We start from the raw sequence: 25,635 nt of genomic DNA, 5'->3' as shown, positions 1-25,635 counted from the left end.
GTTTCAGACCAAGTTTGAGATCTTTTTCTTGTAGCTTCCTTCAATGAATTGACAGTAATTTTTTTTCTGATGAGAACTGTGTTAAGATCCAGTTATTAAAATTATTAGAAATGCCTATGCCCAAATTAAGGTGCAAACAAGACCATATGCCAAAGTCAATAGTATGGATTTTATTTAACAGCAAATGTGAGGCAGAGAGAGAGAGAAAGAAATGGGAAAAAGGAGGCAGGGGGTGGGGGCAGGAAGAGAGTGACAGACAGAAATTAAATAGAAAGTGTATCACTACTCTGTGGAACCCAGTGGACTCCTGTGGATCTTGTTCTTCTGTTCTTCTCAGTGGTGAGGGTCCCACAAAGCACAAGCACCCCAGGCACTCCTGATGGGGGCAGGGGAAGATTTGCAGGCTCTTGAGACAGGCTTCCTTGTTTACTTCTCCTCAGACCTGAGGTGATTAGACAATAGTCTTGTTCCCCTCACAGTCCAAATTCCAGTCAGGAGGCATATTCCAGAGGGGGAGTGCTGCAGTGGTCCCAGACAGGAGTTGCTTCCTTGCAGTTTGACATAAAGGCTTTCTATGATTTTGATCGTGTTTAAGACATTAACAACATTTCAGTCTATCACAAACTGTAATATATGAAATACTAAACCCTGAGGTGACCAGTTTGTGTAATAGTGTGCAGTGCCCAGTACAAACCCAGTGTCTACAGAGTCAATCACACAGATGCTTAATTTAATTGTAAAGACAGAACAAAACAAAAGTCCTCGGTGTTAAATCCGTAGAAAAGTGTATTTATCTTACTCCCTACAAAACTTTCTTTCCTATTATTTCTGTTGATGTGAATTTTATGAAAATATTAATTGGTTACATTGGGAAAGATGTGTAATTTGAAACAGCCTTGTGGTTATTAGAGTTGACTGGAGCTGCCTTTTCAAAAGTTCACACTTTGATTTTGAAACATCCTTTCACCATTGCATGTTTTTAAGTTGTTGCATACAGGTAATTTGGAGATTTCCGCATAAACAAATTGATCTTGAAGTTATTTTAGTCCAAAACTTGCTTGAATTCTATGGTGATCTATTCTAAAATCAGAGTAGAGTGACAGGTACAAACACCTGCTGTCCTTATGCTGACATTACCACCATGAAGTAGACTGTGACTATTGAGGATCTTTGCTGCCAATCCTACTAATATTAAATATACAACTTCTTTGAGAAAAAGGCTGTATTCATTCCCACATGCTGTCATGTTATTTCTCCATGTCTTACTTTTGTGCAAGTTACCTGATTGGTTAATTCTTCTTTCTGGTCTGGAAGTTTTCAGGGGATATACCATCTTGCAAGCATGTATTTTCCTTTTTTTGTCCCCCAGCTGTATGCTGAAAGGTTTTATTGAGAAAACTAAATAGGTCACACTGATCTTGGACATATTAAAGAAACCTATTAATAGCATGTATTATCAAAGACTACTCCAATTGATGACAAAAACTAATAAATATGAAAGCAACTTGAAAAGCCATCTTGGTCTACAAAGAATTATGTAATAAATATATAAATAGTGAGAGGACAATGGGCGATATTAAAAATTAATACTAGATTAATACTTAATTCAGGATGTTTTCTGAAATCTCTATTGGTATACCTCTGAATAGAAAGATTGAGATTGTATATCCTATATTTCTCTGAATTTCTCTCTGAACTATTTTAGAAACCAAAAAGTACTGCAGACTGACAAATATTTGCTAAACAGGAAAAATTTTGGTTTTGTAAATCTCGTTGATGCCACACTATGTAATTTGATTGAGAAGTCATAAGGGACCTGGTTGCATTTATTACAAGTTCTTGCAGATATTCTGTAATAAGTTAAAAACTTGTTCTATTTGTGAGTTACTATAGGGCCAAACCAGAAAAATAAGATATGTAACCAAAACACAGACTGAACAGTCCAGAACAGAAAGAATCTTTGCAAATGGAGATGTCAAAAAACAATATTAGTGTCCTTTTTTAAAAAGAAAATCTGCTGAATGTAACTGGAATACTTCTGGAATATTTTCTAAAGCATCTTTTTAAACTTTTCTCCTTTTATGTTTTAGCCTACTTACAGTGTCATGGTAAGAAAGCCTCTCTAAAATTCCTATTTTCAGTTCCTGCAAGAATTTTCAAAGATTTTATTAGTATGAACTAGGGTTTTTTCTTTATACTTTTTGAGATATTTAGAATACTTTTATGTATTCTGAATGTTAATAAAAATTAAATGTTTTTGATACAGCTTCTCATTCTGCTTAAGTGACTACAAACCACTTTCCTACCATACCTCAACATCTTCTTAGCTGAGTGAGGAGGATGTTTAGAATGCAGACAGTCAGTTTTCTGTATTATGATTTGTAGCTGGGTCATCATAATTTCCACACTCAGTCAATATTCCGTAATGGAAACAAACCCACTTTTTCCATCTGTTCACATTTTAGGGACAGGTTTATGGCTAAGATTCAGATATAAATGCTGTTTAGACAGGGACAGTTAACTGCTTGCACATCTCAGGTGATGATGCATACATAATGCCTGGGTCATGATTCTTTCCCAGCAGCCAGTGATAAAATATTGTGAAATTTTAAAGGATTTTTTTTATCAGTCTGATTTAACTCAAGAGTGGTAAAACTGCAGACCTTTCTTGCCACAGTGTATGTAATGTGCAAATTCCAAAAATATCATTCAAGAGAAAGAGACAGAAAAACCTACATGCAAGAGCAAGTTTGTACCTGGAAGACTGTTAGAATTCCAGTACAGATATTTTCAGGGCTAAACTGAGTTTTTGGCTCCCTCTATACTATGACCTAAAGGAATAGTGTAGTCACACAGAACAGCCATAAAATGATAAAATTAATGAAAAAAGTATTTTTAGTTTAAACAAATGTCATAGAAATGTACCTACAGAAGTAAATTAATGAAAAAAGCGTTAATAAATGATTAATAGATGTTTCAAAAAGTTTTTGAAAGGAATTGCTATTAATGCTAACAAGTCATTAATTTTCATCTGATTATGATCTAATAGCTACATATAAATTCTTTTACAGGTAAGATTTTAATTATTATAATTATTTGATTTATATTATTTATATGTAAAACACAATAGATGCTTACCAAGGCTTTTAGGCATTCTTGTGTAATCAATCATCCAGTAAATACAAATAAGTTTAATCAGGACAATTAAGCAGTATGAAATGAATTATATGCAAATCTATTCAAACATTCTGCCATTCTCTTAATTTCCTGTTTTCTTCAAAGTATCCCTCTAAAGGTGACTTTTGTCTCAAACTTTACTAGACTGAGCTGTTTTCAGATCAAATAAGGGAGAAAATCCCAGTCTTGGAGCTGTAGTCAAGAATATCTATTTCCCTATTCCCTCCTCTTTGTCTCTTATAATGAAGAACGTTTCATTTGAAAGTCTGTGCTGATTGCAGCTATTGAAGGGGAGCACAGAAAGTGAAGCAATCATCCTGATACACCAGTTTCAGACTATTAAGGAATTTAAAGTCTTAATCAACATTATCATAGTTCACCAAGAGATCAGTGAGGAAGTGGCACTAGATTTTTCTGCCCTTGGTAGGTGCTCTTCTGAATATGAACATTGTTTTGTTACAGGCTGCCTGCAAATCTCTGTGCAGCTTCTCTTTACAGCAGTTCTCCTTGTGGACCGGAGTCCTGAGAGGAGCTGGATATGCATGGACAGATCAGACATTTATGACCCTGTCAGTAGTGCAAAAAAAGCCCACTAATCCTGAAGTACTCTATGTGCAAGGTTCATTCTCCAAGGAGAGTTTGCATCCCTTTCCCCGGACAGCTGGTAAATCTGTGAGATGTCACCCATCCCCCCTCAGGGAGGGGATAGCCACAGGTGAAGAGCATGTGCCAGGATTTCTTCTGTAGTCACAAAGAAACCAGTGAGAAGGTGTAAGATACCTATGCTGGGTAAAATTACCTTACCACCTTACCTTACCTTACCTTACCTTCTGTGAAAATTTATTTTTAAAAAAAGGACATTGACTGATCTGTTTCTGAGTAATCAACAAAGACTTCATAAAAAACAGCCTGCATTATTTTTTGTTTTCAAGCAATAGTGAGTTTTCCAAGGAAGGAGCAGGATTGAGTCTGTGAGATTCAGTTCTTCACATCCCTTCAATCCCTCAGAAAGCATCACTGGTATAGCTCTAATAGAGAAGCCAACAAGGTCTTGCTTTGTCTTAATAGCATTAGAGACATTAGTAATTCTGCTTCACAGGCAGCAAGTAAATGCATTTGTAAAGAAAGGGTCTTACCTTAGACACAAATCCAAACCACTGTGGAGGTGTACTTGAAACCTGAAAAAAACATGTTCTCTAAAAACATTTGGATGTCTTCAACAGGAATGCACAAAAAACTTTATTTCCTTCCTTCTTCTGTTTACAGGTAGATAAACAGAGAAACATGTCAATGGATCTTTCTTTTTCAGAGCATTTTAGTGCAATACTAAGGAAAACCAGTCTCTGCATTTGTGCACTCGTTTTGCTGGTGACAGAACAACATGAGGAGTACAGTAAAACCCCAGTCCCACATTAAGATTACTGTAAATGGACCTATGGGATATATGGATGGTTGGCACTCTCTTAGAGAAGAGAGATATACTTTTGGGGATTTATGTAGCCAATACACACTCCCCCCCCCTTTTGCTTCCCCTGAACATCTTCGGTTTGGAAGTTCTCAGAATTCAGATAATTATTTTTTTTTCATGTCTATTTTAACTTCTTGCTTTTTATCATTTTTTCGGAAAGGTTTGGTGAAATTTTAGGTTAATATAATTTTTTCAATTTTTAAAATCAAATTATTAATATTTTATATAAAGCTTCAATAAATATGGAAGACTTCTTAAAGTTAGTCTACTCATTTCTTCAGTTAAGCAACATTTGAAAAAGTTTATAAGTTTTCTGAGTTTGTAAGGAAATTGCTAAAGTAGTAATGCCTAGATAATTTAGAATTTCTTATATGGGTTAATTTTTATATCATCAAATGACTGAAGAAGTGCACATAACAGAGTTTGCAGATGATAAAGGTGCATCTTCTTTACAAGTATACCTTCCAAAACAGATCACTGTTAAACACTTAAAATTAATAAAGAAGGATAAAATTATAGTTTAGAAGGAAAAAGTATTTTTCAATTGTACATGTGTAAACTTCATAAAACAATAGTAGAAGACACAGAACCTCTCTTGAACAAATTTACATTTCTTACATAAGCTATTTTTTTCCTTAAAGCATTTGCCTACTGGTAAATTAACATAAAATTAAGTGTAGTTGTGTTAGAAACTGGTGAATCTAAGGATGTTAATTTGTTGTGATGCCCTAAAAATAACTTACTTAAAGAATTAAGCACTCTGACATAATTTTTAATACGCAAAGTTCAGGAAGCTACTGAACATGACAACCTTATAATCTTCTTAACCTTGGATCTTAAAAACCAGAGATGTCTTGTGTTTTTTATGTTCCTGAAAAAAAGCCCAACAAACACCACCACAAAAAAATCCTAAACGAAAAATCAAACAAAACCAAAACTAAAACAAAACCAACTAACCAACCAACCAAACAAAGCCAACCAACCAACAAAAAACCACACCAAACTAAAATCTCTGGACTTTACTGGCACCTCTAGGTCTTGTTTTTTGTTTTGTTTTGTTTTTTTTTTTTCAGGAGATATTCAGTTGAGTTTCAAGCAATTTAGAGAAATTAACCCTGGAATTATAATTTAGCATTTGTAGGATACTAACACAAAACAATTTCTGCAATAGAAAAATGATATCAGCTAAAGTATACGTTCCCAAGCCATGGGGTAGAAGAAAAAATACAGAAAATGAAGATGTTATAAAAGCTACTTTTTTAATCTATTAATGTGCTTTGAGTTTCAGTGTTCAACAGTGTTTTCTTTTTTGATATTAGAGAATCTTCTTTCAATGGCAGAAAGCAGAAGCTTTATGAAATAATGAGCCAAGTATGATTCAATAATGAATGTGTTACTCATGAATATATTTCATGCAGTGATATCAAAATATACCAAAAATACTTTATCAACACATGTTTATACTTCTTTATTGAATATTTTATTGAAAGAGACAATAATTTTCAAAGCCTTGCAAAAGAATAATCAGGCTATGTGCAAAGAGCAGTAAAATATAAATGTTTTTACAACTTCTCATTATAATTCAAAATGAAAAATATTACAACCCAAGAAATGATGAAAACTTTATTCTTTGTGCAAGAAAAGAAAATCCCTTGACAGGTGGACTACAAGTGGCATTAATTTACGTGTGTGAGAAATAAGCATAACATAAGGAAAAAATACAAAGTTTGTATAGCATCTTTTATGCAAACTGAATAATAATAAATGTAATATTTCAGCTTTAGCTATTAAGGAGTTATGAAACTTCAAGCACTAATGCTTGAATTTGCTTTCAACATAACTTTTTGGTTTCTTTCTGGTTCTTGACAAGTTTGAGATCAAACTTGAAATAATTCTTTGTAATTTCACATTCAAATCTCAGCAGGTTCTGTTAATTTTGTTTTTTATCTAAGTGAATTCACTTTCATGTACTTCATGCAATCCTAGAATAATTTAGAAAGAAAGGGACCTTGTGGTCATCAGCTCCAACTCCCCCCCATTGCAGCAGGGCCAGCTTGAAAGTTTTATTAGGGCTTTGTCCTGAGTTTTTAATTGTTTCTATGAATGGAAATTCTGTATTTAGAGGTTTGTTTGTGAAATGAGGGGCTTTTTTTAAAAATGAAGTCATATCTGTATTAGTTTTTTCACATGCATTTAACTGGGGCTTTTAGGTGCATTATAGTAGAGAAAGGATTTTCTGTTACCCAAGGTATGTGTTTAACCTGCTATGTTGTGTTTTAGGCCTGGTAATGATGCTCTTTTTACTACACGTATCCTTAAACTTAGAGGAAGTTATGTACATGCCAGTGTTGATGAGGTGACTAAAACTTGAAGTTCTCTGTCTCTGTGTTATGCTTTTTACTTTTGAATTGGCTACATTGAAATGATGTAGGCAACTCTTTCTGCAAAGCTTCTAGTAAAAAAAAGAAATCAGTAAAGTTAAAATAAGGTCATTCCATTTTCTACTAAACTTCATTTTCTATCCTAAAGCAAGGCATTTTGATAGACATCATATGAACAGACATTCTTTCAGAAGACTTTAGAATTTTATTTGAATCACAGAATGTTTTGAGTTGGAAGGGACCTTAAAGATCATCTCGTTCCAACTCCCCTGCCATGGGCAGGGACAACTTCCATGAGACCAGGTTACTCAGAGCTCCATCCAGCCTATTCTTGAACACTTCCAGGGATGTGGCATCCACAGCTTCTCTGGGAAAACTGTGCCAGGGCCTCACCACCCTCACAGGGAAGAATTGCTGCATAGTTTTCCACTGAGATTTCAGAAACACCACTATGCCAAAAGATATTCCTTCTTATGGTAAAATACAGCAATTTGTGCAATTTATTAGTGTAATTGTGAGGAAATCTAATAGATAGAGGATTTAGAATTCTCATGTATTATCTCTTAGGTTGTAGGGTTTGTATTTACTGCTTCTTTTGTACTGAAGCATGAAAGTATGTACCCCACTGATTACTAGAACAATTTCCCAGTGTAACAATACTTCACCATTAAACTGGGAAGACTTTCAAATGGATTCCTGAGAGATACAAACCCCATATAATTCAATACTTTTCTAAATGAGTTCAATGATTAAGTAGAATATTTGTCGATCAAACAGAAATAACTTGTTTGGTAGGCTAAGCCAGCATTCAAAATTACTTTAATAATTGAAAATCTTCAAAGCAGAATTCAGTAATTTCTCCTGCAAGCTTCAAAAGCAGAAGAAAAATGCACTCATCAGCCTGTTCCAGAGGGAAAATACATTTTTGTAAGTATTTGAGACATTTAGTTCCTTGGCATATCTGTCAGATTTAGCTCCCTGTGACATGAATTGTGATCCCATGCAGTTCTGATATCCCACTTGCTGTTCCAGAGGATTGTCTATGCCTTTCTGAAACATCTGGAACTCCACAAATTTAGAAGCACCTGAAGTCTCAGATGTTTTTGTGCCTGTTAAAGAATGCCATAAATCATTCAGAAAACATTTTTGAGTTTTGAATTGAGATTTAGAGTCTGATTCTTCTTCTAGCAGACTGTTAGGCAAGCAGTTTAAGAACAGTGAAAACATGGATGAAAAAACCTGTGAAGCTAGACCCAAAAAATATATTGTCCCTTTTATCCCACTTGTGTGTTATGTCATATTGATTGTCATATTGTCAAATTTCCTGAAATTACTAGTTTGATTAAAGAAATTGCCTGTTTTCAATAGGTAATAATTGTTAATATTGTAAAGAAATTTGTACATCATTCCTGTTATCAGTTAATATACTGATGATATTATTGCTAAGCCTAAATTCATGGGATTTTTTTTCAAAAGAAACTGGATATTTAGCTTGATTCAAAAATAATTTTCTCAATTTAAACCAGTTTTGAAATTACAAGAATGCAGGAATTGTATGTATATGTCATTAACCTATGGTGATGTAAGGCACAATACAAATAATATGCATAAAACTTTAAAAAAAATATAAATTCTTGTGATAAAATGGCATGATGCAATTTGCCAATACAATTTTCTATTACAATTTGCCATTAAAAAAAAAGTGAATGAATGGCTGCAATTTTATAACCAATATAGATTACAATTAAATGGTAGCACAAAGACCATGTTTTATTCAATTTAATTTGAGTAAATGCCTGCACGTAAGAAAGTTATTCAGCCTTCTAATTCTGTCTCTATACTGTTTTTGGCCTCCATCCAGCTTAATCTTTGCTGTAAAAGTCTCATGTGTGTGGAAAGGTTGAACTGTAAGTAAATGTCTTAAACTAAATTACATGGATGGATTAGAGAGACTGGAAAGCGAGAAGTGTAAAGGGAAAACTAGGTTTGAATATTTCAGGTTTTTATACAGGCTTGAAACATCAGGAGACTGAGATGTACTTTTCACATTCAAAAGTGAATAAAATGTCATGAGAAGTGAAGAAAATCCAGACAATTTACTGCACAGCATGGGTTCATAACTAAAGGCAACTGAGTGTTATGCAGATATAACTACTGCCAATATCTGAGCTTACTTTTTTTTTTTTCAAGAGCTTGTAATTCTGTGTTTTTAATTGCATTTAGTCAACCAGTCAAAGTTCATTGCAAAATGTGATTTATGTGCAAGTGTTGGGGTTTTTTTAAGACATAGACTTGAAAATCTGTAGGAACAAACACAAGATACTTGGAATGCATGAAGTATGTAGTAAATATTTTAACAAGCAATTACATGGAGAATCGGGTATTCCAAATGTATTTCACCTGATGCTCCTCTGTTGTGTTAACTCCTGCCTACTTCCTATTTAGACCTTTCAGGCTTTTCATGAGGGCACACTCTCAAGTCATTTTGCAGTGAACATGCTGATCTGATGTAAAGATCTTGCTGATCTGGCTCGTAAAAGTAAGTCTTGTTAAGTAAATAGTGATGCAGTGCAATATTGGATATGAATAACTGATAAATGAGACTCATGGTGCAGCTGCAAATTTTGCCTTTCAAATCTGTATTGTATTCATCCACATTTACTTTACATTGCTAGTCTACTTAGGAAAAGGTAAAGTACATTTAGAGAATATTTATGTGTATATAAACTTCTGCTGCATTTTGTAATACAAAACAGAAAAGTGTTTCTGGATGACAGCATGTTCTTGGAGTATTTTCAAGGTCACTGAATGACAGAGTAGTTATGAACAGGGCTCTCCTTCTGCCACATACAACAACGAGCAACAGAAGGATAGCATGGATCTATTTGTATTACATTTCACAATATCTTTAAATTAATCTCCCTTTTATCCCTTTTTCTCTCTCTCCCCATTTCTTTCTTCAGTGGTAAGGAAAAAGTATAGTATACATGATGAGGATGAGAAAGAAAAAGTTATGAAGGAAAAATTATCTTTGCATGTAGGAAGCAAAAAAACCAGTTATTGAATCATAATTCGTGTCAGCCTTGAGGTCTTTCCTTTTGCACAGTAGGGAATGCCATGAAGGGCACATTTGGGATCATATTTTAGTCCCTTTGCTTGTCACTGTGAGGATGGTCTCTTTGATGATAGCAGCCACCAGGAGCTGGTATATTCTCACTTTAAATGGTGGTGGTTAGGTTTCTGCCACCTCCTGGGTAACAGAGCAAGTAGAGTCTCTTTTTCTCACGCTTTGCATATTCCAGAGTTGAAAATTGCATGGCTTAGAGTCAGAACTCCTGTGTCAGAACCTACTTCTTAGGTAGCTCCAAGGCTGCAGCAACGTATGTGAGAAAAGACATGTAGATTTTATATATTTTATTCTGTTTACTACTAGTAGGATGCAGAATTACAATCAAAGTTAAAATGTTGGGATTTTAAATAGCAGCCTTAACTGAGAGGCAAGGCTTGTTAACATACATGAATTTGTTTATGAAAAATTCTCTGCTTCTCTGAGCATGGTAATAGACATTTTCATTCCTTGGTGCTCTCGGATATTCCTTTGGCTTACTATTAAGAATTCCTTCCTTTGGCTTACCATTAAGAATTCCCAAATTCTTGACATCTGTCTTGGAGTGCTGTAGGGATACTGGTATATTTGTAGTAATGAGTAAAGAGTAATTAATTTTCTTGGGTTTTTGCAAGGCCACCTCTTATTTGTTTATAATAACATGGTGCAGTTTTGTAACACCATAAGAAAACTAGTGAATTGCATGGTATGTAAGAAAACTGGGGAATTACACAAAACATCTTAAATTTGTTGCAAAGTCTCATGGGAAAAAAAATTGTAGCTCTGCAGAACTTGGCTGACAACAGGAAGGAGATGCAGTTGTTAAAAGTAAACTGCTGAGAGTATTTTCTTAGACTCGGAAGGCATTTTCTGTGAGGGATTTTTTTGACAATTTTTTTGTATCTGTGATAAAAAGATATTTGGACCAGTAATCAGTTATTGGTTTAGGATAAGTTGATAGTTTACATCTGAGATATACACTGCTCTATTAAAAGCAGTCAGCAGGAGCTTGTCCAGTCTTGAAACGGCAGTTGTATCACACTGAAAAATACTTGTCTGCTCAGCCTTTTGGAAGAAAGATTTGAGTTCACTCTGTGAAGTCAGTCAAGCAAAAACCAACTCCAAGTAAAGCTGTGCTCCTGGGCACAGTTCTGCCCTCATTGGCAAGTCCTGTTTGCCAGTGACTGGTGATGCAGAAGAGCAGAGTCAGTCTTGACTCAAATGGGAGGACTCTGACCCACCAAATGTCACTGTATTGCAAGAATCTGTACCAAGGTGTCCCATACCTGCCTTTCTCAAGCAGTAATATGGTCCACAAATCTACGTGGACTTGCCACACCATTGGATAGCACATACACATTCAACCTAACGCTGAAACCACTTCATGCTTGGAAGGTGCAACATTTGTCTGTTAGGAATTCAGATAAGACCTAGCTCACCTTTTTTCCCCAAGATCTCTCAGTAACAAAGAAATCATGGCTAGAATGTTGAATGTAGGAGACTCTCTTCAACTCCCAACTTTGTGTTGCAATTTTCAAAGGCGATGTTAGGTCACGACGAGATGTCCATTGTAGGAACAGAAGAAAAAAGGGCAGGAAAAGCTGAAATACAAGTAGTTAAATTCTTTCTGCCCTACAAGGCAGTGTAAGAGGTTCTAAATTCTGGCACAGACTGGGATGGGATACAGTTTGATTTATACCACTGAAAAATGAGAGAAAGTGGTATAGCTGTCTCAAGCATAGAAGAAAGTAAGGTATGTACTCATAGCTAACCCTCAGCCTCCCCCCTCAACTTATACTCCCTCCTTCAATAATCCACAGTGAATTCTAAACCTTGATATAAAGCATTGTTGCATTTGCTAAAATCTAACAATGAGTATGTTCTTTGTCATCTCCTAATAAATGGAATCCCTTAGAAGACCCTGTTTTATTTTCTGGGTTCTCTCTCAGTAAGCGTTGGTTTTAGCCTTGATTGGTATTCAAAAGGACTAAAAAAAAGGGGGGATAAATGAAACAATATAAATTATATTAATGCTGAAGTCCTTAATTGCCCTTCTACAATGAGATTAACACAGTTATTCTTTTACTACATATTGTGATATTGTATGTTCACTTAATAAAGCATCACTTAGAAGACTTACTTCTACTGTCTTTAAGTGTTCATATTGCCAGTGGAAGTTCAGATGTATTCAATGGCCTAGAAATTTTTCTTATAGGAGTATTTTAAAACTATATCTACAGAAAGTACATTTGATTCATGGAAAGGTTTAACTTAATCAGATTTTATATTTAGCAGTGTAATTTGTACTACTAAAATTGCAGCTATTATAGTCACATAAATATTTAACAATGAACCGTGCTGAGAACAAATTCCCATTGATTTTACTGTATTCGTTTATTGTTTCATAAAAAATTTTAAGTGTAGTCCTTTCCAAGTGGCTGGCTGTTTCTTCAAGCAGTAGACCCTAAAATCCTTGCATTAAGAAGTGCACAGTAGTTTTATGGCAGAGGAGGAAACAGAGTTCCAAGGACCAAGATAGTATTCGCCTTTCATTTATAGAATCAGAGAAAGGTTGGTTGGAAGGAACATCTGGAGTTTATCTGGTCCAACCTCCTGCTTAAATCGGGACTGGTGCCCGTCCTAGATCAGGCCAGGCATGGCTTTTTCTAACTCAGTCTCAACCCCCAGGGATGGAGATTCCTCACCCTCTTGCCTTGGTGTAACCTGTTTCAGTGCTTCATGTCTCTTCCAGTGTATCAATATTACTAATATCTGCTCTGAACTTGCCCAGCTACAGCTTGGGCCTGTTGTCCTTGTTGTGCTCTTTGCTGCTGCTGACGAGAGTCTCACACCACTGTTTCTATCTCCATTGAGAAAGGATGTAGGTGACTGTTCAATTCCCCCTTGGCATTATCTCCAGCAGACTAAATAACACAGCACTATGCGTTATTCATATCCTGCACTCCTTTTGGTAGCTCTCTGCTGGACCCAATCTGGTTTCACAGAATCACAGAATATGCTGAGTTGGAAGGACCCACAGGGATCATCAACTCCAGTTCTTAGCCCTGCAGAGGACCATCCCCAAGAGTCACCCCGAGTGCCCGAGAGCATTGTCCAAACACTTCTTGAACTCTGTCAGGCTTGGTGCTGTGACCACTGCCCTGGGGAACCTGTTCCAGGGCCCAGACATCTTCTGGGTGAAAAACTTCTTTCTAATATCCAACCTTAAACCTCCTCTGACACAACTTCAGGCCATTCCCTTGGGTCCTGTCACAGGTCACCCCAGAGAAGAGATCAGTGCCTGCCCTTCCTCTTCCCCTTGTGAGGAAGTTGTAACTGCAGTGAGGTCTCCCCTCAGTCTCCTCTTCTCCAGGCTGTTTCATTTTGTTCTGGGACACACAGTCCCAGCTTGGTGTTACTAGCACTAACTAGAACAGGACAATAAACTTCCCTCAGCCTGCTGGCTCCAAGCTCTGCATCCCTGTCTGCATTGGCCTGTGTGCAGCTCTTCCTACACAAACCTTTCAGCCTGACCAGAAAGACCTCTTGCCCCAAAGACCTACAGTTATCTTTGATCTAATCAAGGTTTCTGTTGGGCATCTTGGTACCTGCATTGGTGAACATCAAGGAATAGGGTTACACAGATGGGATTCTGTCGTCTATGCTGCTGCAGCTATTTTTTCTTTCGTTGAATTGGTTGGGATTTGGGTTGTGTGTTTTAAACTGCAAGAGTGTGATCAGTTCTTCTAAGGAGTGCACCAAAGTTCATCAGTCTCCATGAGATCCATTTCCATGATTTAGATTAACTTCATGCTTCTACATTTTAAGGTAGCAAACAATTAGCCATCAGCGAAAGCTGTTTAATTGAATGTTAATTGCAACACTTCAGAACGCTGACAATCCTATGCACAGACAAAAAAACCTAATAAAAGTATTTCTTAAAAACTTGCTCTAAAAAATTTATTTATTGAATAAATAAAATGAAGGGCTAATGAGTACTGTGAGGAGACCTGACATTTTAAAGGTTAAGTTATTCAAAGAGCATTTGTTTTTAAAATACATTTAAATTCTGTGGGTTTTAAGCTCAATACATATTTCCATTTTAGCCAACTGAATTGTGTAAAACATTAGTTCATTCCATATGACTTGTTTAACTTAACAAGATCTTCTTACAGGGATTATCAACAGTTTAAAGGACTCCATCTCCTGAACTTTAAATATAGGGGTGCCTAGTAAATTTTTGATTGTCCATTCTTTCTTTCTCCTCTCCATTTCCTCTTCCATTTCTTCTCTCTTATCCCTTTCCTATTCCTTCACTTCCATTTCCTTTTCCTTTAATATGTACAAGTATCTTTTCTGGAAGTTGATAGCATTTTCAAGGATCTGGTATTAAGCAGTTTGCTTGGTCATCATAAAGGTAGTATAGGAAATTTTCAAAGTAAAACCTTGGAGAAAGGGATACTAAAGGAATAGAAAAGAGAGTTTTTTGGGGGGTTGGGTTGGTTTGGTTTGGTTTTTTGGGTTTTTTTTTGTTTTGTTTTGTTTTGTTTTGTTTTTTTAAGATATCAGTACAGCTTTGAGTATCTGTGTGGTTCAATGGGTGTTATTACAGAGGAGGAAAAGAAGCCCTTCTCGTTGGCATGGTGAAAAACACATTTGACTTTGTTCTCCATAATTTTTTTTAAGTGATGAGATACTTCTTACTGAAAAGTGAACCAACACCTAATGTGGTTTTGTACATTCCAGTTAGATAAAACGTAATCAAAATAGCAACCTAAGGTATTTACAAAAGGGTAATACAGAAACAATTGCGTAAAATCTTAGTGGTGTCAAATTTGAAGAAAGGGAAGCTGACTTGTAAAGCGAAGTGTTGGGTTATAGAAGAATGAAACAAAGAGTAAAGAAAATTTTGAAAATTTGCCTATCTCAGTTTTAATGCAATGATATGAAAAATCAGGAAAGTTAGGACAAAATAAATATTATTTTATGGATAGTCAGTATATCCATTACATACTCTTATACATTCTTATTGTACATTAGTAAATTCTCATTTGATAATGTTAGAAGGTTTCTGTATGGAGAAGAAGCATAACAAGTTGGAATTAATAGTGAAGCCTCACATGTTCTCCTAGAAATTTTGGCAATTTTTAATTATGGAAAGTTTGCTCTTACTAAAAACGCACTAAAAACATTGTAATTAAAAATAATAAAATTTTTAATGGGAATTTCTTCTCCTAACCTGCCCCACCCTGCACACACAGTACTGTAAACCAGGAGAACTGGCTGTTACATTCCTGTCCTTTAGATTAGGGTATACTATTATCCATGTCATCTTCCATTTCAGGGAACTACAGAAAATAGTAGCTAAGAAATATTAGTTAACAAAAAAGTGAACTATAGATACGTGAGGGAACTATTTCTAATTAGCAAACACTGAAAGCAGTAGAGAAATACAAAGCATTCCAAACAGTTACAGAATAAAAGTAAAATTATTTGTTTTATTTTGAAGATAGAATGTGTGTTTGAAATACAAATTCTGTCTTAATGGTGGTGAGAAACAAAAGCTCTCAAAGCTAGACCCTAGTTTCACATGGGTGTTGATAGGACAAGACATTAATCAGTACAAGTGGCAGGGTTTGGTCATGAAATATTCTGTTATTGTCAATATCACAGGAAAAATGTGAAGATGATATCAAGATAACATGGTGTCTTTTATCACTGGGAGTATGAATATATTTTTAAGGCTGTAGCCTAAAAATATTACATACTTTTAATGATTTTTCATTTTTCTTAACACTAGTTTGCATAAATTATTTATTTTATATGCAGTGTGTCTCTGTTCTGAATGAGGTTATGGAAACAGTTTACTGTTACAATGATCCATCTCAGCAAATTGCTTTTGTTCCCGGAATTTTTCTCATAAGATTTTTTTCTTAAACTGCATGCTCTGCTGTTATTTTGATTAAATACAGATTGAACTAAGGGTGCTTTTGAAATAAATAAACTAGAAAATGAACTTCTAGAGAAAATCTATTCATTGTTATACCCAAGGTTTGTTATGTGACAAAACCCATCTTCTGGATTCATGCTGATTCCATTTATTATAAACTGTATTCTCAATCCACAAATTTACTCTTTCTTAGGGGCTTTGATTTACACTCCTGCTTTCTTTATTTTCATTAATTTATAGCACTTTGTGTTTTATAACTATAATTGTCCCATAGATTATTTAACCTTTTCTTATTAGATTTATTTCAATACAAATAGATAGCAAAGAAAATCCCCTAAATGACTCTAAAGTGGGGATGCTACTCTTGATTCAGTTTGTATAGTGATATTTCAGAATCCAACCCAATAAAATTAAAAATTAAATATATAGAGAAAAGAGGCTTAACAAAGTAATTGTATTTTAGTCTGTTATATATTAATATTAAAAAACTAATAAAGCCATTTTTGCAAAATGTGTTTTTAATGTCAGCTACTGAAAAGTATTCTGTAAGAAAATTGTTCATGTTAGTGAACATTAGATTATATTAATTTTAACTGATCTGTCACGCTTTATATCTTTATTCATAGGTGATTGTTTGTATTCACAATTAATTAAACCTCTTTTATTCCAAACCAATGCAATAATTATACATTATAATGCAAAGAACGATGGAAATTCCTGACAGAGCTATTTTATCTGATTATTAAAATGTTTGCATTTTTTTCCGTGTATACATTTTAGAGAATGACTTAAGGCTTGATATTGTCTCCATATATATTAATGGAATTTATACCAGTGATTTCACTGGCAGTAGGATTTGCATTAATTATGGGTTTTTTTCATATAATGTGCAACTTGAAATGTTTTCATTATTAGAGTTCATTCATTTGTGTTAGTTGAATTCTAAAATTTATAGTCTGATGCTTGAATCAGTATTTATGAAATTAACTGTTATTTGGGCAAGGCTGACAGGTGGAACTGAGACAGTCTGGCTGATTCTGCATATGAATTAACATTTTGTCTATTGTGTAACAAAATCCTTTTTTATTTTTTTCCCTGTATTTCTCCCCCATGGCAAATTCTAACTTCATTTTGTCAATTTTTCTGAGCTGACTGTAAGGCTCAGCTAGAAAAGAGAGTTTTTAAACTCTTCCTCCTACTGTGTAAACACATAGAATAAACAGATGCTGAAATTTTGGGAGAAGTTCCTCATATTCTGTGACATCTACAAGAGTCTTAGACATTTGTACAGAACTTTAATGCTCAAGTTCCTCACTGCTCTTCTCACATGTCCTGCTGCCATAGGTTCCTCACTGCTCTCTTCCTGTGCTTTTTTTTTCTGTCCTTAAAAGAACATGAGTCATCATCACAAAAAGAAACCTGTTTGAGCTTCATAAAAATGCTATTTTATTTATTTTTCCTCTGAAAGAGGTTCTCATATTTCCAGGGGACTCATTTTTTTCCTTGAGGGTAGTAAAATAATGAGTAATAGGTGCACCAAAATGCTATTAAATCAAAACACTCCAGTTATCAACATGCACTGTATTCAGTCTGCATTCAATCTCTGTAGTAATACAGATGGAGACTAAAGAGAAAGGAGTAGGAAAAAAAATCCTAAAATTTGTAATGTTTCTTTGACAAAACTTTCACACTTCTGCCACAATCTCAAATATATATGAGCAAAGATGATATTCCAGGATTATATGTCTCAGATACTTTGTTTCAAAATAAATTTATGTCCTACTTTAGTTAGATCTGACATCCTCAAGGGATTTAATTTGGAATGGGAAGAACATTGATCCATGCAACAGATAACTCTCCAATGAGAACAATGTAGTGATGTGCTATTTCTGCTAATTAACCTCATATAAAATCTACTTTGAGATTAATGTAGTGTAACTGTAGTGTAAGTGTAACCTTCTTTGCTTTTGTGATGGTTTATGTAATATATCACAGTCCCTAGAAGGTTTCTGAGGAAGATTACTTTGGTGAAAAGACAATTTTATATGCCAGACATTTTCCCTCTCATTCTACTGTTATAAAGTAACGTAAATAACCTACCCTGGACCAGAAAAGCAGCTGGGGAATTTTGTTTTGATTTTACTGACTTGGATTTATGGTACAATTTATTTCACAGCAAATCTTGCATCAGATGTTGTTTTTCTGTGGTTCATCTTGACAACAGTTAAAATTTTGTGACAATAAAATGAACTTTTCTAGCTGAAATGCTTGCACACTAGATTTTAAATAGTGTGGAATTCTGCATTTTTTTCTATCTCTATTTTGTCTATCTATATTTTTGTTTTTGTGGGTTTTTACTGCATTCATGTTTTTATTGTTTTAGATTTGCTTGCAAATTAAAACAATCTGTAAAATGAAAAATAAGGACTCTATTCTTAATATTGCTTAAACTTTAGGATTATTGCCCCAGAATATGTTACACTGAGTTTTTTTATGCAATAAGGTTTATTTCTTTTTCATGGCTGTGTTTCTTTTTAAATTCTGGCCAACAACATTTTAATAAAAATCAAGCCAGTGTTTCTGGCATACCTTGTTAAAAAAGTATTTATAATTTTGTTTTAAACTCCTTATCTAGTATATAAAACCAAAACCAAAATAACTGGTAACTTATTGTATCATGACCTCCTTGAAGAGCACCTTGTGACTTTCAGTCTCCCTGTCTATCTTCTTATAAGTGGAAAACAGTAGGGTCTGAGCTGTTCTGCATCATGTTAATGTATTGATTAAGTAACTTAAATTAGTTAATTTAGTTAATTTGCAGAGTTCACAAGAGAATGTTCTGGTTTTCCCTCTTTAGAGTATTCCTTCCAAATCTACTCCTCAATGTAACCCGTCACTATATGAATAATCCCAGCAAAATCAGGCTACAAAATTGAATTCTCCAGCTGAAGCACACAGATATTCTAATTGGAAAGACAATATAAAAGCAAAAGAAGGTAGAAAGGTAGACATGACAGGTAGAAAAAAAACCTGAAAAGTTTCAAATCATATTCTGAAAGAAAGGAATTTCAGTTTCAGTATATTTTGAACTCGATAGACATCAATGAATATACAAACAGTTCAGTATGCAGTGGACCGATTTTTTCACATTTATATACTATGAAAGTGAAATACTATATTTCTTTCAGAGCATTATTTGAAATTTTGCAGCTAATTACTTCAGTGATCATTGCAAGCTGTAATCTAAATATCCAATGTGGCCAGGGCCATGAGATAAGGAGTCCTGTAAGAAAATCTTAATTTTTATATGGAAAGATATATAGGATGATTTTATATTTAAATGACAGATGCATATCTTTAAAAAAAAACAAAAAAAACCCAAAAAAACCCAACAACAAAAAACAAACAAACAAACAAAAAAAACAACTAATTTGTCAAGTATTTTCTTCCATTCTTAAGATATTCCAAAAAATGTGAAATTGAACAAGCAGTGGTAGTTTCACTACTCTTAGATTACTTTTCAGCCCTGCCCTTTTGTTACATACTGTTGGACAGTTTTATATCTTACTTAGTTATTCTAAATATTCTCTTGGAACTGGAGTATGTAAAGTATTCAGATTCAGAATGGTTTTTTTTTCTTTTTTTTCCAGCAGGACATAGTTATATTTTTCTTCCTACATATATAATATATCCACATCTACCATCACTGATAACAAGTTGGTCCAGCTTTTGAGGACATATTGTGCTATCAGATACAGTTGGGTTAATTCCATAAATGTAATTATAAGTCATTGTATCTAGACACATAGTGCTGTGCAGAGGATTCTGAAGTATACACTGATTCTTTAAATACTGCATATATAAGTAATTTTGTTCATTTATGTAGGCCCCAGGAGTCGCTTAAGTGTTTATGGAATCGAATCCTTAGGTTTCATGTATTTAATACATTTGTGTTTTATTAAGTGTTGACTCATAGTCATGCTTTTATGTTGTTTAAATTTTAAATACATTTACAGTAACACTAATTTTTAGTATGCCCTAAGGTTTATTTTCAGTGAAATTATTCAGCCTTGGAAAGTAGTCATGGCTGAAAGGCAAGTCAAACACTGCTACTGCTTGGTTTAGGTTTTAAATTTCATCTTAACAGAACTGAATGTTATATATCATAATCCTTCCCTTCTCCAAATTCTATTCTTATTCTCATGATGGTACTTTATTTTTTCGTGACATGGTTATACTTCAGAGTTTGATATTTTTAAATTTCATGAAATTATAAGGCTAAAATATGCTGGAAGACATACAGTTCTACTGCTTTGTTTACTAGAAAACAGTTATCATGTTTCAATGGCAAATTCATGCAAAGTGCCCATAATAGAGTGTGAAATGTAAAAGTTACTGTTTTTCCAAATTCATTAAATCCCTTTAGCACCACATGTAATGGAAACTCTGGCTGACTGCTGCAGAAACTAAAGAAATAGAAATTCTAATAAATCTGAACTCAAAAGACTAACAAAGAGTAGGGACAGAAATAATCATGCTTTCATTGAATATGTAACTTGAAAAGCAGGCCTAAAGCAACTATAAAAATACTCCTCTATAATGAAAAACGAGGCTCCCTAGAGACTGAGAAAGATACTACTGCTTCTTTCTTGAGACATTACATTTCTATATCCTCTTGTAAAATATTACAGCCCCTACCTTGCTGGGCAGGAGAAATGCTGCTGTGCTTCTAGTCAAGTCCATCTAATTTACATCCATTCCCCACTATGAATCTGACATATGGAGAGCTCATCACAGAGCTGGCAAACAGCAAACAGGCAATTGCTGTAGAGACAACAAAAAAGAATCTTTCTTGTAAAGGCAGGGTAATGCTCCAAGAACTCTCTTTGGATCGATATTTCCAAGTGCATATTCACCATTGCTATTAGTAAATACAGTACTATAATATTTATAAATATTATATATTATTTATTCCCGTGAAGGATCCTGGAATCCAACATTTTTTCCCTGGATTTTGTTTCTAGAGTTCTTTCTGTACAATATTCTTGCTTTTTGGCAAGCTTTTTCCCTGTTCTCTGCTTCTGATGGCATCTCCAGGTGCTATTATAGAGATAGGTTGTGTGAATGAATCCTGTCAGGGGTTCAGTCTTAATTTCTGAAAGCCTGTCATAAGTTCAAACCCCTTGGCTTCCCAAATCAGCTTTTTTTGTTTGATTGATTGTTTTTTTTGTTATAACTTCATACGCACTTCCATGCACCTCCTCTGAAACATATACAAACGTGACTAATTTACTTTCAGGTCCCTAGCAGATAACTCAGAACTCTTCCCTTGGTCATCATACATATCTGTCACTTTAGGTCTTGAATACTTTGTTGAACTGGCAGACGATAGCACCAGCAATTCACCACTGATGTTCATGTAACTGTTTGGAGAGCAGACCAAGGACAGTTCATACTCATCTGCATGAAGGAAAAATGGCAATTTATGAAGTGTATGAAGTTGGCTGGAACATGTATTAGGTGCCTGTTGCCAGTAAGGAAGAAGGAGAATTGCCTAAATTTTTGCCAGATTCCTGTCTCCTCTGTGCAGTGGGTGGACCGTGGCTGGATGCCATGTATCCAGCAAAGCCATTCTGTCACTCCCCTCTGCAACTGGAGAAGAAAGAGAACAAAAGTTGACATGAGGACCAGGAGAGGTCACTCACCAATTACCGTCATGGGCACAACAGTCTCGACTTGGAGAAATAAATTGAATTTATCACCAGTCCGAATCAGAGCAGGACAATGAGAAGTAAAACAAATCTGAAAAACACCTTTCCTCTACCTCTCCCTCCTTCCCAGGACCTACCTCCTCCCCCCCCAGCAGCTCAGGGAGATGGGAATGGGGGTTACTCTTAGTTCATCACGGGGGTTACTCTTAGTTCATCACAGGTTGTTTCTGCAACTCCTCAGGGAGAGGAGTCGGAGTCCTTCCCCTGCTCCAGTGTGGGATCTCTCCCACAGGAGATAGTCCTCCATGAATGTGAGTCCTTCCCACAGGCTATAGTTCTTCATTAACTGCTCCAACACTGGTCCCTTCCATGGGGTGCAGTCCTTCAGGAACAGGCTGCTCCAGCGTGGGTCCCCCACAGCATTACAAGCCCTAACAGCAAACGAGCTCCAGCATGGGCTCCTCTCTCCAGAGGTCCCTGCCAGGAGCCTGCTCCTGCGTGGGCTTCCCATGGAGTCACAGCCTTCTTCCAGCATCCATCTGCTCTGGTGTGGGCTCCTCCAAGGGCTGCAGGTGTATCTCTGTTCCCCTGTGGACCTCCATGAGCTGCAGGGGCAGAGCTGCCTCACCATGGGCTGCACCAGGGGCTGCAGGGGAACCTCAGCTCTGGCACCTGCAGCACCTCCTGCCCCTCCTTCTGCACTGACCTTGGTGTCTGCAGAGTTGTTCCTCTCACATATTCACGCTTCCCTGAGAGAAATTATATCTGTGCAATAACTTTTTTCCTTCTTAAATATGTTATTGCAGAGACGTTACTACCTTCTCTGATGGGCTCAGCCTTGGCCAGTGGCAGGTCCATCCTGGAGCCATCTGGCATTGGCTCTGCCAGACACAGGGGAGGCTTCTGGCAGCTTTTCACAGAAGCCTCCCTTGTAACCCCCCCAGCTACCCAAACCAATACAGTGTGCTCACGGTGTGAACATAAAATATCGATTCCCATCAATATCTTTGACTGTTGCCTGTGGCTTCTGAAACACTGACTTTACATTCCTGCAGAAGCATAATTTGCTCAGTCACAACAACAATTCCATGCAGATGAAAAAAAGGGACTATTAGCACTCAACAAAAAAGCTACGTTTGAAACCAATGTACTATTGGAAAATGGGACTTGTTAAGTTACAAGTGAAGCAAACAAATTATGAAGTTGCCTGAATTTTTTTTTTAATCTATTGCTTCATCAAACTTTGTTCCTTTTTTTCTTTCCCTTTCCTTTAGCAATGGTTGTTCTCAGCAACTTGGAACCAAATACGACATATGAAATCAAAGTAGCAGCTGTAAATGGAAAGGGTCAAGGAGAGTATAGTAAAATTGAGATCTTTCAGACCTTACCTGTCCGTGAGTAACACTTATGCTATTAAATGAAAATTATTACTGGAATATGTTACCTCTAGATCAGCTAATAATTTGAATTATGATTCACTGTAGATAATGTTTTATATTTATACTCTACTCCCTCGTGTATTACAACAGTAATTGCTTCTCAGAAATCATGTTTTGTTCATCTTATTCCCACCCTTCCAAGAAGTATAAATGAATTTAAATTGGCAGATTTATCTTATAGTTTTGAAACTCGGAAAAATCTATATTTTATATACAAGAGAACAAACCATGAAAGATATTAGATTAAGGGCTTTTTCTCATTTACACTCAGGATATTATCAGCATCTGTGAGAAATGAATTGTCCATTTCTGGAGACATTTCTTCATCAAATTATGCTGCCATTGTTTTGCAATTATTAAACCTCAAACAGAAATCTTAAGATGTGGAAAAAATGATGAGAATAAATTGCTGTAACTATGATTACATGCAAATGAAAAATTCTATGAAGCCAGTTTTATATTTGTAGTAGCTATCAGCAAGAGATTCAGACTTAAACATTAAAGACTAATGAAAAATATTTTTCTCAAATTACCTCTAAATAGAAAGAACAATAAATAAATAAAATACAAAGCGAGAAGAAAAATAAAGGAACTAGCAGATGGCAGTGTATAGTAATCAAACAGACACACCAAAATACATCAGCAACTATTGCCAGACCAATCTCTCATAAATCTGTTGCAACTGAACTGTTTCCTGAGTAGGGCATGACTCAGTGTAGTTAATACCAGCCCTAAGGGAATGAACAATATTCATGCAACTACAAAGAACACGAAATATTTCTGTGTTATTACATTATGTTCTTACTGGTACATTTCTTCTGTCCCAAACCAGTAACATGACAGCTTTTAATTTTCTTTTTCACTGAAGCATATGCATATCCTAAATATATTGAAGGACTGATAAAATGATTTGCTATCATTCCTATGAAACAACATACCTGATGGAGAAATGGCAGAAACTCGTAAAGTTTATATGTATATATATATATATATATATGTCATCTGATAGAAAGCTAGGCAAACTTTATGTTGAGATCTGTTTATCCTTACTCTGATAAGGGATAAACAGAAATAATAAAATTATTTTAAAAGAACTGTATCTCTTGGGGTGAATGCAAATTTGCAGGTATTTTGATGATTAGACACTTCAACATGAAATGTTCATGTAGGATCTGTTTTAAAAATTTGTTATAGGCATTGCATATAGAAATGATAATTAGTTAGTGAATTTTGACTAGCAAAGTGGCTTAAACTGGCTATAAATCATTGGATGATATGTTTAAGAATACTTGGGTTTGGTTTTGGAAATCTTATTCTTTACATTTATTGTTGATATTGACTACTCTAAAAGTATCTAATTTGCCTTGACACATTTATTGGACAGTATATTTACTTTAAATTACAATTTAAATCTTGCACATGGGACTAAAGCTCATGCTTAATATTAAGCATGAGCTTAATATGCTTACCTGTAAGAGAGTGTTGATCTTTAAATTCAGTGTGAGTAGCAGCCTACCAGCCTTGCTGAATTGATGGCTAAAGGATTTCAGAAGGAAATTAATTTCAAAGTGTCCAAAGTTGGAAGGTCTCAAAGAAATTAATATTTCTTTCACATTTCACATAATTTTGTTTCCTTGTATGAGTAATCTACATTGGAATATATTTTAAACAAAATATTTAACAATATTGTTGAGGTTGTTTTGCATTGCCTGGAAGAATCATATTGATTTTAAGATTTTGATTAATATTATTACAGACAGGTTCCCAGCTGTAATATAAGACTTATCTCACTGCTGAATTATTATTATGTTTTTTCCCTTCTTTAGGGGAGCCAAGTCCTCCTTCAATTCATGGACAACCTGAAAGTGGCAAGAGTTTTAAACTTAGCATAACTAAACAAGATGATGGAGGTGCCCCCATACTGGAATATATTGTCAAATACAGAAGTGTAAGTATTTCAGTGAATCAAAATAAGTGAGTTATGCTTGTTAACATCTGCTTTTAATGCAGAGAAGACTGATGAAATTATTTGAAATGTAACAATTTAACAGAATGGTTTTGTATACCAGGAAAAGTAAATAAGATAGAGTATGTTTTCTTTTGTTGCTAAGTTGATGATGCCAGAGTATAAAAAAAAAATTAAAAGAAAAGGTCTTCCTAAGGATGTAACTAAAATTTCATTCCAGTAAGGAAACTATATTCTCTATTTTGTTACATTGTAAATTAAGAACAGATCTGGCATGCTTAGAAAACAGGCTTTTCTGTAATGTATAATTTATTTTAAAAAAAAAAGTGTTGCTTGTTTTTTTCTGTTATTAAAGTAGCTCAATTATCCTTCAGTTCCTGGTGTATTATGCTTAGAAAAGATTGGGTTGAAGAAGTAGCTACAGAGCTGGCAAAAGT

General features: G+C 35.0%; 1 protein-coding gene across 1 annotated transcript in view; it reads left to right on the top strand.

Annotated features, from left to right (window-relative positions):
- Positions 1–25,635, top strand: part of NCAM2 (neural cell adhesion molecule 2) — a 277,189-nt gene that overhangs the window by 205,785 nt on the left and 45,769 nt on the right. Inside the window, exons 13-14 of the mRNA XM_051779598.1 lie at positions 23,068–23,187; positions 25,059–25,180. Coding sequence (XP_051635558.1) covers positions 23,068–23,187; positions 25,059–25,180 — 242 coding nt within the window. The remainder of the gene's footprint in view (positions 1–23,067; positions 23,188–25,058; positions 25,181–25,635) is intronic.

The sequence above is a fragment of the Manacus candei genome, unplaced genomic scaffold (genome assembly GCF_025592945.1).
Source record: "Manacus candei isolate 608988 ecotype Guabito, Panama unplaced genomic scaffold, ASM2559294v1 h1tg000014l, whole genome shotgun sequence".
Taxonomy (NCBI): domain Eukaryota; kingdom Metazoa; phylum Chordata; class Aves; order Passeriformes; family Pipridae; genus Manacus; species Manacus candei.
This window is presented reverse-complemented; position numbering and strand designations above follow the sequence as displayed.